General features: G+C 44.2%; 1 protein-coding gene across 22 annotated transcripts in view; it reads left to right on the forward strand.

The window, feature by feature from the left end:
• Positions 1–14,710, forward strand: part of adgrb2 (adhesion G protein-coupled receptor B2) — a 188,123-nt gene that overhangs the window by 112,658 nt on the left and 60,755 nt on the right. For all 22 annotated transcript variants that reach the window (XR_014118762.1, XR_014118764.1, XM_035529193.2 and 19 more), the window contains exons 13-15: positions 3,074–3,149; positions 4,749–4,851; positions 6,912–6,955. Coding sequence is in view for 20 of the 22 variants with exons in the window: in XM_035529193.2 (XP_035385086.1) it covers positions 3,074–3,149; positions 4,749–4,851; positions 6,912–6,955 (223 nt within the window). In the remaining 2 variants the exon portion in view is untranslated. The remainder of the gene's footprint in view (positions 1–3,073; positions 3,150–4,748; positions 4,852–6,911; positions 6,956–14,710) is intronic.

Consider the following 14,710-nt stretch of genomic DNA (forward strand, 5'->3'; position numbering starts at 1 on the left):
AGATATACAATGAGAGGTGTGGTTGGTGTACTAGTATACAGTGAGTAACACTGTGTCTCTGGCAGTTGCCACATATTTTGCAGTGATTTGCTTCGTTTCCTTCTCAAAGCACAATTTGTCATTTTTAAAATTGGGGGAGAATTTAAAAAATTGGGTGCACTCTTCAGTTTTACTGTGAAATTCTGGTGAACCTGTGGGAAATTTTCACAATGGAGCTGAAAGATCTTTTATGAATGCATAAAGACTAATTGGCCTAATTGCGCCTTGCATGCATTAGCTTGTGTTTTCTTAGAGCTTGTAGTATATTTCTGCAGAATTCTGCATCCTGAGACTTTGGGGATGGTTGTCCCATCTAGCGTAGTCGTCTTTTCTGAGTGGACTCCATACAGCACATTAGGTGCACTAACATTATCAAAAAATGTAGCACCGAATTTTAATTGGGCTATTTTGTAGATGTTTCATGATTGCACAGAAAGCTCTTTGTGCTTTTTCTTTTAGTGTATTTAAATTTTTTTTTTTTTTTTTTTTTTTTTTTTAGTGCATTTTGTGCATTCATTCCTGAGGCGCTGATTTTTAGCCGTAGGTAATCATAATGTAATGAATGTTCTAGGGCAGGTTTTCCAGAGTGAAAAGGTGCCTGTTTTTCTGAGACCTGGCTTTTTTCAGGAAGATTACAACTTTGGTTTTGTCCAGATGGACTGTCCCTCTCTCTCCCACCCCCCTTTCACTCTCTGTCAGCATATCTTTCACTATCTCTCTTTCTCTCCTGCCTTCAACCCTTGAGCACTTCAATCACCCCGAGGTCTGAGGGTGGAAAATCGATCGCGTTTCACAGAACGAGGGTGAGCGAGACGGATGGGGTGAGTGTGTAGGGGGAGGCTGGTGGTGATGGAGAGCTGAAGGCTATGATCATTGGTGGAGGCTCAGTCCTCAAGGTGCTGGAGAAGGAAATTAAAGGAGAGGAAGTATAGATACTGCCTGAGTGAAAGAAAAGGCCTTGCTCAAGAGCAGGCAATGAACAGAGCAAATCCAAGGCTGAAGAAATGGTTAGGCCTTCCAATGACATGGAGAGAATACCACACAGGAATGACTGCCACTCCAGCCGATCAGGCTCTGATGCAGACAGCCCCTCCTACCACAGATTCAACTATTAGTCCCAACTGCCTGAGAAGATGATAAGAAATGCCAAGAGCAATGATTTCCTGTGTAGACCCATGCTCTGTTCCACCCCCTTCCATGTGCGATAAGATGTTCCATTGTCCAGCACTTTGTCTGATTCTATGGATATTTAGTAGGAAAGCAGATCTCCTGCTTATCTGGTGCTAGCTTTGTTCAAATGGAAGTAGTGGAGCTGCTCCATACAGCAGCTGTCAGATATGTAGCAGGTCAGGGCCCTTATTGTTACCCTTTAGAGTGGCCACTTTAATGAGCAGGCAGAGCAGTGCTGGAATTGACTGATATTTGACTGACTGGGACCTTGCTTCTCTGTGGGAAGGCTTCTGGTCTGTTTAAGGCCCACCTGTGTGTTAGCCTCTTTGGTTAGTTGAGGGAAATGCATCTTCCTTTCACTGGCCTCCTACAGGTAAAAGAATGGAGCAGTGGAGCAAATAACACACTTAGCATGATGGGTGTTGTTCTTTGATATTGATCCACAACTCACTGATTAAACTGCTTTTTAATAGTTCACCTGCATCAAGAAAACACTGCTCTTTATTTACAAACTCTTTTCACTTTTTTTATTATTTTCTGCCAGCACATTTTTTCCCCACATGTCTGATTCAGCCACAATGATTATTAAACTATACATGAAAATGACTAAATGTTCCATGGGCAACAACCACTAAAGTTGGTGCTTTTTCACAAAAAAATTACAGTGAATTAGTCATTGGCCCACCTTTTCCAGTGGAGTTTGTTTTGGTGCTCATTTTTGAACTTTCAAAAAAGTGGACATGACACAAAGAAAATTCTAAGGCCTAATTAGATATTGGCTCTAGTTATATCCACAGTGCCCAGCACTGTGAGAAGAAGTGATTGGAAAGTGAAGAAGCAAGGGTAAATTGGAGGGGGGCAGAAGCAGGGGTAGTTGGGGGGTGGCGACAGAAAAAGGAGTAGTTGGGATGGGGGTAGGGAGAAAAGTAGGGGTAGATGGAGCGAGAGGACAAAAGCAACGGTAGATTGGGTATGGACAGAAACAGGGTAGATGGGGAGAGGGGACAAAAGAAGGGGTAGATAGAAGTAGAAGACAGAAGCAGGGGTAGATTGGGGATGGACAGAAACGTAATAGATGTGGGGTGGGGACAGAATCAAGGGTAGATGGAGGGAGGTAACAGAAGCAGGGGTAAATGAGGAGTGGGGACAGAAGAAGGTGTAGATAGGGGGATGGGATAGAAGTAGGGGCAGATGGGAGGGTGGGGACAGAAGCAGGACTGTGATGGGCACAGGGAATGTGTGGGGCAAAGAAGAAATAGTTTTATGCAAGAAAGCTGGGATAATGTGGAGCAAGAGGAAGAAAGGGTGGGAGACTAAAAAAAATTAAAATGTGTAAGTAATAGCTACACAAGTGTGGAAGAGAGTCCAAAAGGGAATGACAAAGGTTTTGTGCACAGATGGAAATCCAGAGAGTACATCACTTTCCCCCCCCCACCACATCTCTCTCTCGCTCTCTCACCTTACTCCTAAAGGTCACTCTTTGCTCAGTCTGACTCAAAAAGTTCTCCTGTCCAGCAACTCCCTAAATCCTGGTCTATTGTGCTTTATCTATTGTTCTCTGTGTGCCTGTCTGACTTGGATGATAGAACTTGAATGTCAGGAGTTTTATTTATTTATTTGTTTGTTTATTTAACCTGCTGAAGCTGCTGCTATGACGATTATTCACAGCATTACCGGTGATGCGTGTGTGCCTGTGGGTGGGTGAGCGTGCACGTTAGGCTTTGTGTGCTACTTGCAGAATCTCTGTTTCAGTGAGAGTTTGGCATAATGCCCCGAGTCCTGCAGTAATAATAAGGCTTTTGGTCATCTCAGGTAGAGTTACCTTCCTTTAACACCAGCTGTGTTGCTTGTATTTTGCTTCCAGAATCCGATGAGGCGCCGTACTTCGTCATTGGAGCCATCCTGTTCCGCACCCTCAGCTACATCCTGCCACCACCAAAGTAAGTGTCCCTGTTGATGAAGCATACAAAAAAATAGCCAGAGCCACCATCACGTCTGGTTTAACTGGACTACACAAAAGCTTGCAAGCTATCTAAGATATAGGTTTAAGGGTTCTTACAATTCAACCCTTTAAGCTTAAGCAAGAGGCATCCTGCAATTCCAGTTATATGGAGTAGGTTTCATATAACTCATAAACCTTCATCATGCACTGTTTTCATTAGAAGAGATTATTTTAAACTGAGAGACAGGCATATGCTAATTCAGGTATCCAGAAAACTCCCACCATGGTCTTCTGGTCTGTCCCTTTGCCTGCCAGACCTGTGTACAGAGACCTACTGGTGCCCATTTGAGCTACTGGGACTCTCCATGCTGATGATTCTGCACCAGCCTCTCTGGGGATGTTGCTTAAAACATTCATCTTACAGTACATTGCTTAATCCTATAATCCCTGAAGAGACAATCTATATTGTTCAGTCCCTTCTGCTTCCGTCCCTCTGATATGACTTACCCCCCCCCCCCCCCACCCACCCACCCACCAACCCCCAAGCATTGCACATTATAGAAATGAATAGAATAATTTGTTTTCGAAGTGTAAAGAAAAGGCCAGCTTTGGATAATTAAATTCCTAAATGCGGTGCCTTGTCTGGGGGATGCAGAGGAAGAGCAGGCTGACAGTGACTGCACTGCAAGGGGGACTGTCTGTGAGGTACAGCAGTGCCACTCGAATGAAACAGCGCTGTGGTGCGGCTGCTGTACGGCAGCCCAGGGGAGGAGCTTCATTAAGATGATGTGCTTGGCGGGAGCTAAGGGCTGCTCTAACTCTGCAGGCCTCCAGCCGTGAGCGCACCAGCCCTGCCAGAGCCCTTCACTCCCATCATAAACGTTAGCATGCAAGAGCATCCTCACTGCCACTTGCATGCTGCTCGCAGTTTGACTCCCAGCCTTCTGCCTACTCAAGTGCTGACTGGTTGTTCTTATACCGACCTCTTTCTCCCTCCCCTCTCTCTCTCCCCTCTCTCTCTCTCTCCCTCCCCTCTCTCTCTCTCTCCCCTCTCTCTCTCTCTCTCCCTCCCCTCTCTCTCTCTCTCTCTCTCTCTCTCTCTCTCTCTCCCTGGTATGTACTCCCCCATTCAGTCTCTTCTCTATATGCTTATATGGTTTATGTGAGAGCCCCTGTATCCAGGCCATTGGCTCTTGACGGTTCTCGGCTGCGGTCATGGCTGTTAAATATGTATGGGATCACAGCTGTTTGTTTAGTTTTGGTTGGCGTTTTGTTTGTGTGTAATTAATTTTCTCCAGAGAGCATACTCTTTCTCTGCTGCAGGGGAAAGCAAGCCTGCCCACTCTGCTCTTCACTGTGACCTAGCTTCTCTGTCTGTCTTTAAGCCACACTCGCTCACTCACTCACTCACTCACTGTTTCTCTTTCTCTCTTTCCATCTATCTACATCTCTCTCTTTTATTCTGACTGTCCATGTCTCTCCTTTTCTCTTTTCACACACCTACACACCCACACACACACACATACAGTTGCACACGGGCACACAGGCAAATGCAACACCACCTAACAGCCACATGGGTTTTGCTTTCTCCTGCCAGAGATCCACTGGTGATCAACTCAAAGATTTTGAGTGTAACAGTACGTCCTCTACCCAAACCCACTGAGCCGGTGGTGGTGGTGGAACTGGTACCTCTGCTGAATGTAAGTAAACCAAATACAACATGACTCTTCAGGTTTAAAATTAAACCATATGTATGTCTAGTTATAGTTATTGGGTTCATACTCTGACTGTTTGCTATGACTATTGACTACTTATATATTTATGCAACAGCTTTGTGACATTCTATTGATGTACTGTCTTTGTGATAAATGTATGGCCTTGTAATAATTAAGTTTACAATGACTAACATTAAATATGACCTATACGCTGTGTGCTCATTTGTCCAGCACATTATATATTAACATGAAAATATAACCTGGATGTATAATTATGTTTGCAGAAATGGCAGTCCAGCATTAACATGTATGTGACCACTGCAGATGATATTACCAAAATCGCCTACCATTATTCTCAGTATACATCATATATGACCTCTAGATTGGTTAACAATGCATCATGGGAAGTTATGCAGAGGCTTCTGTGCTACAGTGCTGAGTGTGGGTAGTAAATCAGCAGAGAGCTCTGTCATGTTGAGCCCCCAGCACCCCTCCAAGTTGCTATGGCAACTTTCACCTGCTACCTCCTGCAAGAGTTTGGGGACTTAGTGTGCATGTGTATGTGTATGTGTGTGTGTGTGTGTGTGCACATGCTTACTGTTTCCTAATCCCTCTTGAGGAAGTGCTAGGTCATGCCCTCCTCAGTGGTGGTCGTGAGCCAGCTGCTGCTGGGCAGAGGGGGTAGCTGTTGGGGTCCATACCCCACACTGCTCTGCTGCCATGGGCCACAGATGCAGGCTGGGTGGGAGGGATCTGGGACATGGGATCCCAGTCGTGGGCTCCCCACGTGGACAGCTGCTCTGAGGCAGGCCACTTGCTCGGGCATGACCCTGAGAGGCTGTGGGAGGCAGAGGCAGCAGAGCCCACACTCATCCATCCCTGACAGCTCAGAACAGCTAGTGCTCTGGGCCTTGGCTATAGCCCCAGTGCACTGGTTATTGACAGCTGATCTAAATGAAAATGATTTTGGTGTTTTCAGCACTATGCTGCCAAAGCCACCCATCCTGTCCACCTCAGCCTGCAAGCAGCCAGCACCTGTCCTCCTGATAGGCAAATCTGGATAGAAACTCCATATGCCACTCCTCCGGGTGTGCTGATGGGTGCTGTGATGCCGCACGGTGGCTGGCCGAGCTTGGCTTCTGCGACGTTGCTGCTCGCCTGCCACATGAGCTCTGTGCGCCATGCCGTGTGCTGGCAGGACACACATGTAGAGACATGCGTGTGCATCTTTGGGTGTGCCTGCAGCCATGACTGTACTGCTCAGCCAACAAAGCAGAGAGTTCCTGCTGTTTTCATATCACCAATGTGATGTTTGAGATGGAAAAAGCCAGGTCATACCAAGCTGGGCCACCAGGGGGTGTTAGATTTGTTTGGACTACAACTAATACTATAATCAATAATAATAATAATAATAATAATAATAATAATAATAATTTTTTGTTGTTATGCATTTGTGGTCAAGGTCCTGGGTTTTGAACCATGAAACCCAGCGTGGGTTTCTAGAAGGTTGGAGGTGATCATTGTGTAGTCCATAAGATCCTAATAGGGTCAGTAAGTTCTGCACAGACAGCTCTCCCCCAAAGAGAAAGATAATGGGCAGAACTGGACCTGAGACAGATTAGTCAATTATACCAGTCAATTCACTGATGAACCAATAATAGGTGATTCACCGTACCATGCACCACTGAACCCTGATTATTGCATCACACTGGCCTGGAAGTGAGGGAATCAAGTTCAGCTCCTGTGAATCAATGAATCATGAATGAGTTTTGGTAATGAATCATCTGCAGTCTAGACAGAGATGGGCATCAACAGTAAATCTAGGTGCTGATTGGAGGTTGAAGCCCAAGAACTTGTTGTTCAATATACATATTCATTCATACACACACACACACACATACACACACAAACACACACACACACACACACAAAGACCTTTTTAAGCACTTTCAGGTCTGTTACATTTTCTTTTACCTTACAACACCAAGTTTTCCTCTGGCAGCCCTGAGTTTCTCCTTCCTTCTCCCTGTTTCTCTCTTCTTCAGGGCACATCGGAGCCTCAGTGTGTTGTCTGGGACCACAACAGTCCGTAAGTCAACCATCACCTCCCACAGTGCTACACACTTGTACACACATATGCATGTACACCCCGCAGCTGTATGAGCTCTTTATTCATGTCTTCATTTGTTCAGTCTGACGTATATGTGTGGAGGGGAGGGGTGCATATTGCAGACTCATTAACAGTCAGAACCCACAGTAATGAAGTCCCTGGCAGTGTGTTAATTGAATTAGAGGGTAGGAATAAGCATTCCTGCCTCACAATGGGAGGCCGGCACCCTGTTTCATATTTGCGAGACATGCTTTCACTTGACTCGTATTGCAGCTGAATTGTGCTGATCAGGGATCTGTAAGCACATCAACTACACCATTCAGTTTTTTTATTGAGACACTTCTGGTAATTTACAAGTGGCATTTCTTTGGAAGCTGTCCGATCATTCCTGTTTAGGTTTAAGGATTGCCATCAACTCCATTTCTTTTAAGTAGCTGCTAGTGGTATTGCTAGTCTTATTATTTGTAATGGCACCCTGTAAATGTGCAGAGGCTCTGTTATTTCTTCTGCATTCCCTGTGCATCACAGGTCCCCAGCTCCTGACAGAACACCTGTCTCACAAACCTTCACTGCTCAGCACCCCTGGATTGCCACATGTTTGTTCCTGTTAGCTGTTGAAATGTATGAAATTCTCTTATGTTTCTATCTCTGCATTTAGAGTGAAGTGAGATATTCCCAAGTGTGTGAAAGTGTGCTCACAGTTGTGTGTATTGCTGTGTGTGTCTAAAGGATTGTTGCTTCCGTGACAAAGCATCTTTGCCTGTGCTCAAAGAAGGGAGAGAGAAGCATGAGGAGGGTGTGTTTTTGTGGGGGGTGCAGCTACCTGTGTACAGCACTTGTGGAGCAGTGCAGTCCCAGCGGTGCATGCACGCACGACTGCTCCGCTAGTTCCTTGCGAGCAACTCCCCGCTGCCACGCTGCGCTGCTCGCGTCATTAATACCCGCCGGCCGGCCGCCCCTGCAGCATACAGACCTGGCTAAGAGGGGGAGCCGCCAGCAGTAATTACTGAGGCAGAAAACCGCCTCTATCTGCAAACATGCAAAGTCAATTAAAATAAAACCCCATTCCCTCTCCCCACAAATTATTTTCCAGATAAGTCAGTGATTAATAGGGCCATGTGATTAAAAAGTCGTGAATTTACCCTTAATATAGCCCTAAACATAGAATCACAGGCTATCCACCTACTGTTAAAGATTCTTTACTAAGAAGTATATGTTATTTAAGAACATTGCTGTCACCATTACACACAATATTATTTAGCAAAGTTAAGTATACACACTAACTGAGGTAATATTTCTCCTTGTTTATTTCCCACTGTTGCTTTTTAATTTCACATATATTTCTTATAGTTATCAAGTTCTCCTAAATGTTCAAATGAGTTTAGCTTTTTTAGCTAATGAAGCTCATCTCTCTCAGTATACCCGATTCTTCCTCTCAGTCACTGTTTCTTCACTTGTAGCAGATTCACAGTAGAAAAGCCTCTCATTTCTATTTCCTTTTTCCTCTGCAAAATCAGGTGATTGTAGTGCAGCCTAGCTTTTCTTTTGAATCAGATCCAGTGGATGGTAATTTCCTCACATAGTTCTGATGTGTCCTGTGCCCATCACTACTGACAGTGTGATGGATTACTTTCTGATCAGAGTGGGACTCTGATCACAGGACCTCCAAACAGGTCAACCTACACTGGCAATGCATAGAAATGTAAGACTTGTGTACAAACAACATTTATATATACTACATTTTTTTAAAAGTACTATAAGTATTTAGGATTATATTGTTTATGCTAGTGTGTGAAGGGAATTACTTGTGACCTAATTGAAGTTATTCCTATCAAAAGTGAAATTAACAAGTAATTCATTTCTGTTCAGTGTTGAGGTTCTGATAAAGAGTACCAACCAGCTGATCAGTTGACTATGCAGCAATGTCACTGTAAACTGCAGAAGGAAGTTTGTCTGAACTTTGCACACTGTGTAATTTTAAAATTCATCTCTATGGGGAATGACCTTATCACATTGGCTAGAGTTTGAGCACCAGAGCTATACACTGTGCCTAACTCCCTTGCATGTTGACAGTTAATCATTAAAGCTTTCATGCTGCTTCCCAAACCACAATGGAGCCCCTGTAATCAGGCACATAAAAATAAAGTATTGCACAAAACAAACCCTATGATAAATTGCATTTGGTTACAGTATCATAATGAATGCAATGTACAAATATATTAGCACTATGCTTTGGTAGTTTTCACCGCCATGCAGCCACTGCGGGTGAATAGCAATACGGGAGCTATCAGGAACCAGCTAGGCTGGCGTTTGTTATGAGCTAATTTGTTTAGAGCAGTTTTCTGGAGCCACTCGTATTCTAAGGGGCATACTGAGTGCTTCTATGAAAAAAGCCCATTTGTGTCAGAAATGGTCCAGTGCAGCCGTTCTGTCATTGCTCAGAGTGGGTCTTGCCTCAGTGTAATTTGAGCTAAGCTATAATTCCTCTTTTTCCACACTGCTCTGCTCTCTGTGATTGTTTGTTTATTTTGGTCGGTGGCACTGAGGGGCAGTTGTAGATGGAAGGCCGGATGGAGCAGTGGCACTGAACACTCACAGGAAGCTGTTTCATTTCTGTTCAGCCACACACACCCACACAACCAGTTTTCTCTCCCTCACCCCTCTCTGTTTTTCCCTCCCTGTATTAGCTCATCTGCATCTGCTGGACCGCATTCTTCTCGTTCCCCTTCACGCATCAATTATGCTGCACCTCATGCTAGGTTGTTAGCACACCGCTACAGCACACCATTTAGCTCTGCCCCTCTGACGTCTGTTTGAAGTGGGGAGGCACTCTGCTTGCCTCCTTTCATCTTAATGCCACCTTCCCTGGCAGCCCACTCCACTCTCTCCCGCAGCTCCTCCGTCACATCCACTGGTCCCCTGCTCCTCCTTCACCTGCTGCATCCACATGGTTGGTTCGGCTGCATACTCCACCGAGCAGTACATGACCCCCAATCTATCCCAAGACTGCCCCCGCACCCTTTTCTCCCTCTCTCCTCTCGCATTCTTCTTCATTCTCATTTGAGTGTTTATTTATTTCCAATAGATTGTGGGTGGTCTCATCCTTTTCTCTGTGGTGAGGACTGTTTGGCAGTTTCTTGTGAAAAGGACACACAGCTTTCATTGTTTTGAATAGGACAGTGAGCTTGGCATTCACACATGCTGCAGAAGAGATGCCAAACAAACACCACATGGGTTCGGTGTGTTTACCTGAGCTATAGAATGAGGTGAGGTGCCCTGTTTACATAGTCATTGTGCAAGCTCATCTATTAAAAAAGACAGAAAAGACTTACCTGAAGAGGAGAACTTAGAAGAATGAAGAGAAACGGGAGAATGTTTTAATCTCTACTGGCCTACGTTTAATGGAATCTGTTGTTAAAACTGGGAGCTTGTAGACCTTCTCCATGCCAAATGCACATTTACTAGTCTGGTCCATACTGACACGACCCACTAATCCCCTGCCAGCCAGGCTTTATTGCTGTAAATCCATTCAGCATGTAAAGAAGGGACGGTTTAGAGATGTTAAGAGCATTTTACTGGAATATCCATACATTCTTATTATTTAACATTCTCAGCTAATGTGTTTATGATGTGCAAATATGTTCAGATGCTGGACAACACAGGCTTGTTTTGTTGTTTACATACTCGCATATTCTCTCTCCCGCTTTCTGTGCGCAGACTGGTGTTGGTGTAGAGAGCGCAGAAGCATATATGAGGAGACAATTATACATTTGTATAAACAGTCAAGACCTTAAAGGACCCAGAGTGAAGGGACTTTGCCTGCATTTGTGAAGCTCTACAACCACCACCCTGTTAGCGCATAGACCAGTGATGAGAAGCCAATGTGATGGCTCTGGCGAGATGGGAGTGGGCGTGGCAGGATGGGCATGAGAAGATGGATCTGGTGGGATCACTGTGACAAGATGGTTGTGGCAGGAACAGCTTTTTTTCCCAAGTAAACCAGTAAGACGGTGAACAACTCCCATGCTCAGCAAGGCCACAAACAAGAGACATTCATCTGCATTATACAGTGGGAAGACTGCTCCACACAGGCTTTTGTTTACTCACAGTCGTCTCCCCTTTGCATCCACCTGTCAATTGTAAAGAGCTTGGAGCCTGAGAAAGAGAGACAGAGAGAGTGAGAGACAGAGAATTAAGAGATTAACTAAAGCTTATACTTTTCCTGTCTTTTTTCCCCAGAGAGAGTGCATTACCAGCTCTAGTGAGCTGAGGGCACTAGGTGTCAGCATGGTGATAACACCCAAAACTCTGCCCCCAGAGGAATGCTCAGTGCCATCAGTCATCTTTTTGGTAATTGGGCACAAAGCCTTAATATCTGTATTTTAAATGATTTGTGTAATTCTTTCTAGAACTAGAATTAAGTTGTGGCGTTGACCCATACCATGACCAGTATGAGTTTTCATCAAATGTCAGAGAAAGTGTAACACACCGGTGCCTTAGCACAGCTCGAGGTACTTAAGATTTAAACACTCACACATACCACCCACACTTCAGCACCTATATACACACTTCCCTTTTTCTGTCCCCAGCTCCATGGGGTGTGTGTGCACATGTATGTGTGTGCATGCATATCAGAGATGTCCTATTCAGCCTTGCAGGAGTTATTTCCAGCCTCAGCCGATGCTGTTGAAGTCCTTGATTAATCAGCACTCTGGCATCATCAGCTCATCAGTCCTGGAACTGGACAACCTTGATGTATTTGGACATCCAGTATTAATTATAGTATTTTTGGTTTTTTTTTGGGGGGGGGGGAGATGCACATCTTGTGTTCACGTAAACAAACGGATTGAAACAAATAAGTGATGGATTAGTTGTAACCCACAGTCAATAAATCTGCCTTTAATGTTTTTGGCATGAAAATGCCTGACAAAAAGGTAAATATCCAGGAGCTGAATGGTGAAGAATTTCAGTCAGACCCTTGACTTGATACAGGCTAGAAATAGAGGAGGGGAAAAAAAAAAAAAAAAAAACACACCACAACAGAAAATGGACACTTAATAGCTTAATAGCCAGACTGAATGAGGCACATAATAGCAGTCAAGGAGAGTAGAGTTGTGATAAGGACCCCTAAACCAGCTGTTAGTGAAATCATCCTCCTTTCCTGATGTAGAGCAGAGCATGAGGACTAGCTGCCTCTAACAGCAGATTACAGAGAAAGAGGGAAGGAAAAAACAAAACAAAACCCTGCATCAAAAAGAGAAAGTGCACTTTATAGGGAGGTCAAAAAATGCATTGATGAACATGGAGCTTACTGAAAGTTATGCACAGATATGATAAACCTTTGCCAATATAGAAAGAAAGGATAAAAAGGTTAAAGAAAGAAAAACTAATTTTGATTTTCACAAAGTTTACTGCCTTTTTTAGATTTTTTTTTTTAAGACATACATCCAGTTTAAGCAAAGACTTAATATTTACAGTGTTGACCCTTCTTTAAGACTTCTGCAATTTGCCTTGACAAGCTGGATATCGGCTTCTGGGCAAAATCTTGACTGATAGCAACCCATTCTTGCCTAATCAGGGCTTGGAGTTGATCACAGTTTCTGTGTTTGTCCACCCTCTTTTTGAAGATTGACCAGAGGTTCTAAATGGGATTGATATATGGGGAGTTTCCTGGCCATGGACCCAAAATTTTAATGTTTTGTTTACCGAGCCACTTGATGCTCCATCATGCTGGAAAAAGCATTGTTAAGCACCAAATTGCTCCTGGATTGTTGGGAGAAGTTGCTCTTGGAGAATGTTTTGATACAATTCCTTATTCATGGCAGTGTTCCTAGGCACAATTTTGAGCAAACCCACTCCCTTGGATGAGAAGCAACCCACACATGAATGGTCTCAGGATGCCTCACTGTTGGCATAACACAGGACTCATGGTTGCACTCACCTTTTCTTCTCTGGACAATCATTTGTCCAGATGTCCCTAACAGTCTAAAGGGGGCTTCATCAGAGAAAATAACCTTACCCCACTCCTCTGCAATCCAATCTCTATACTTCTTGCAGAATGTCAGTCTGTCCTTAATGTTTTCCTGAAGAGAAGTGGCTTCTTTGCTGCCCTTCTTGATACCAAGCCATCCTCCAAAAGCCTTTGCCTCACTGTGCATGCTGATGCACTCACACCTGCCTTCTGCCATTCCTGAGCAAGCTCTTCACTGGTGGTGACCCGATCCCATACCTGCATCCTCTTTAGGAGATGATCCTGGCACTTGGTTGACTTTCTTGGGCACCCCAAAGCCTTCTTCAATGCAAATGACCTTCTCTCATTGAAGTTCTTGATTCGATAAATGGATTATTTAGGTGCTATCTTACAAGCAGCAAGGTCTTGCCTGTGAAGTTCTTTTGATGCAATGCAATGTAATGATGACTATACCTGTTTCCTTGGCAGTAACCATGGTTAACAGAAGAAAACTTTCAGCACCACCACCCTTTTAAAGCAACCAGCCTACTCTTCTAATCAGCATGACAGAGTGATATCAGCTGCCTTGTCCTCGTTAACACTTTCTCCTGAGCTAACAAGAAGATCACTGAAATGATATTAGCAGGCCATTCTGTGGCAGGGCTGAAATGCAGTGGCTGGAATGCAGTAATTTTTATGATTAAGTTCATTTTCATGGCAAGGAATGACAATTAATTGCAATTCATCTGATCACTCTTCACAATCTAGAGTTAATTCAAATTGCCACCATAAAAATGAAACAGCAAACTTTTGAAAACCAAAATTTATGCTAGTCTCAAAACCTTCGTCATAACTGTAGCCTGGCATCTGTGTCATATATGCATGTATAAGCCTCTAGAACTGTTTTAATGGTACAGTGACTTTCAAAGTACATAAATGTGACATAGTATATACTGATCTACTGCTCTCTGGCTGTTTACACACAATATTCGTGTGTGTGTGTGTGTGTGTGTGTGTGTGAGAGAGAGAGAGAGAGAGAGAGAGAGAGAGAGAGAGAGAGAGAGAATGAAAGTTTGACTATATACAAGTTTAGTGTGTGTATGGTGTGTATGTGTGTATGTGGTTTGTCCTTTGGGGATTACACTTCTATCTGGCAGGCAGATCACAACAGCTGACCCCAGCCTGTCCATGCTTGTATATTCCATAATGCCCTCACTCTGCCATGGTTATTTCAACACGATCATTTGCCATGGTGTTGCATTTACACTTCAGTAACTGCCCATATATCTGTTTTATCTACCATTGGAACTCCTGCCTTGTCCATAATGACAAGAATACCATGGTAAAATCTCCAGCTTCCGCAGTTGTTGCCATACCGCAGTGCCCACACCTCTACCTGCATGCTTCTCTGTACTGTGAGAGGTACAGTGTCACTGCTGGCCACAACCCGCATGTGTGATAGTTCTTTAATATGACTTGATTATTAAATGTCTGACATTTTCAGTTTTGTCCACTGTTCTCGGGTGTCGACAGCGCCATCGAGTGTGGCATTTGGAAATCCTGCTTCCTTTGTAAACGTTCCGCTTTGTTTTGCTGGCAGTGCATGGGAGATCAGGCTGCCTCCTGCCTGCCAGCTCTTCACACCACACCTCCCTACAGCACAGCTCAGCCAGATGCCCTGCATGAGCCAGACCATAGACACGTCTAGAACAATTCATGAGTCCTTCACGCCTGCCACTATGCCAATGCGTTAACACGTATAGCCCCTCACTGCAGGGTTTGTC

Source organism: Electrophorus electricus, chromosome 2 (assembly GCF_041902795.1).
Source record: "Electrophorus electricus isolate QZ-2024a chromosome 2, ASM4190279v1, whole genome shotgun sequence".
Classification (NCBI taxonomy): domain Eukaryota; kingdom Metazoa; phylum Chordata; class Actinopteri; order Gymnotiformes; family Gymnotidae; genus Electrophorus; species Electrophorus electricus.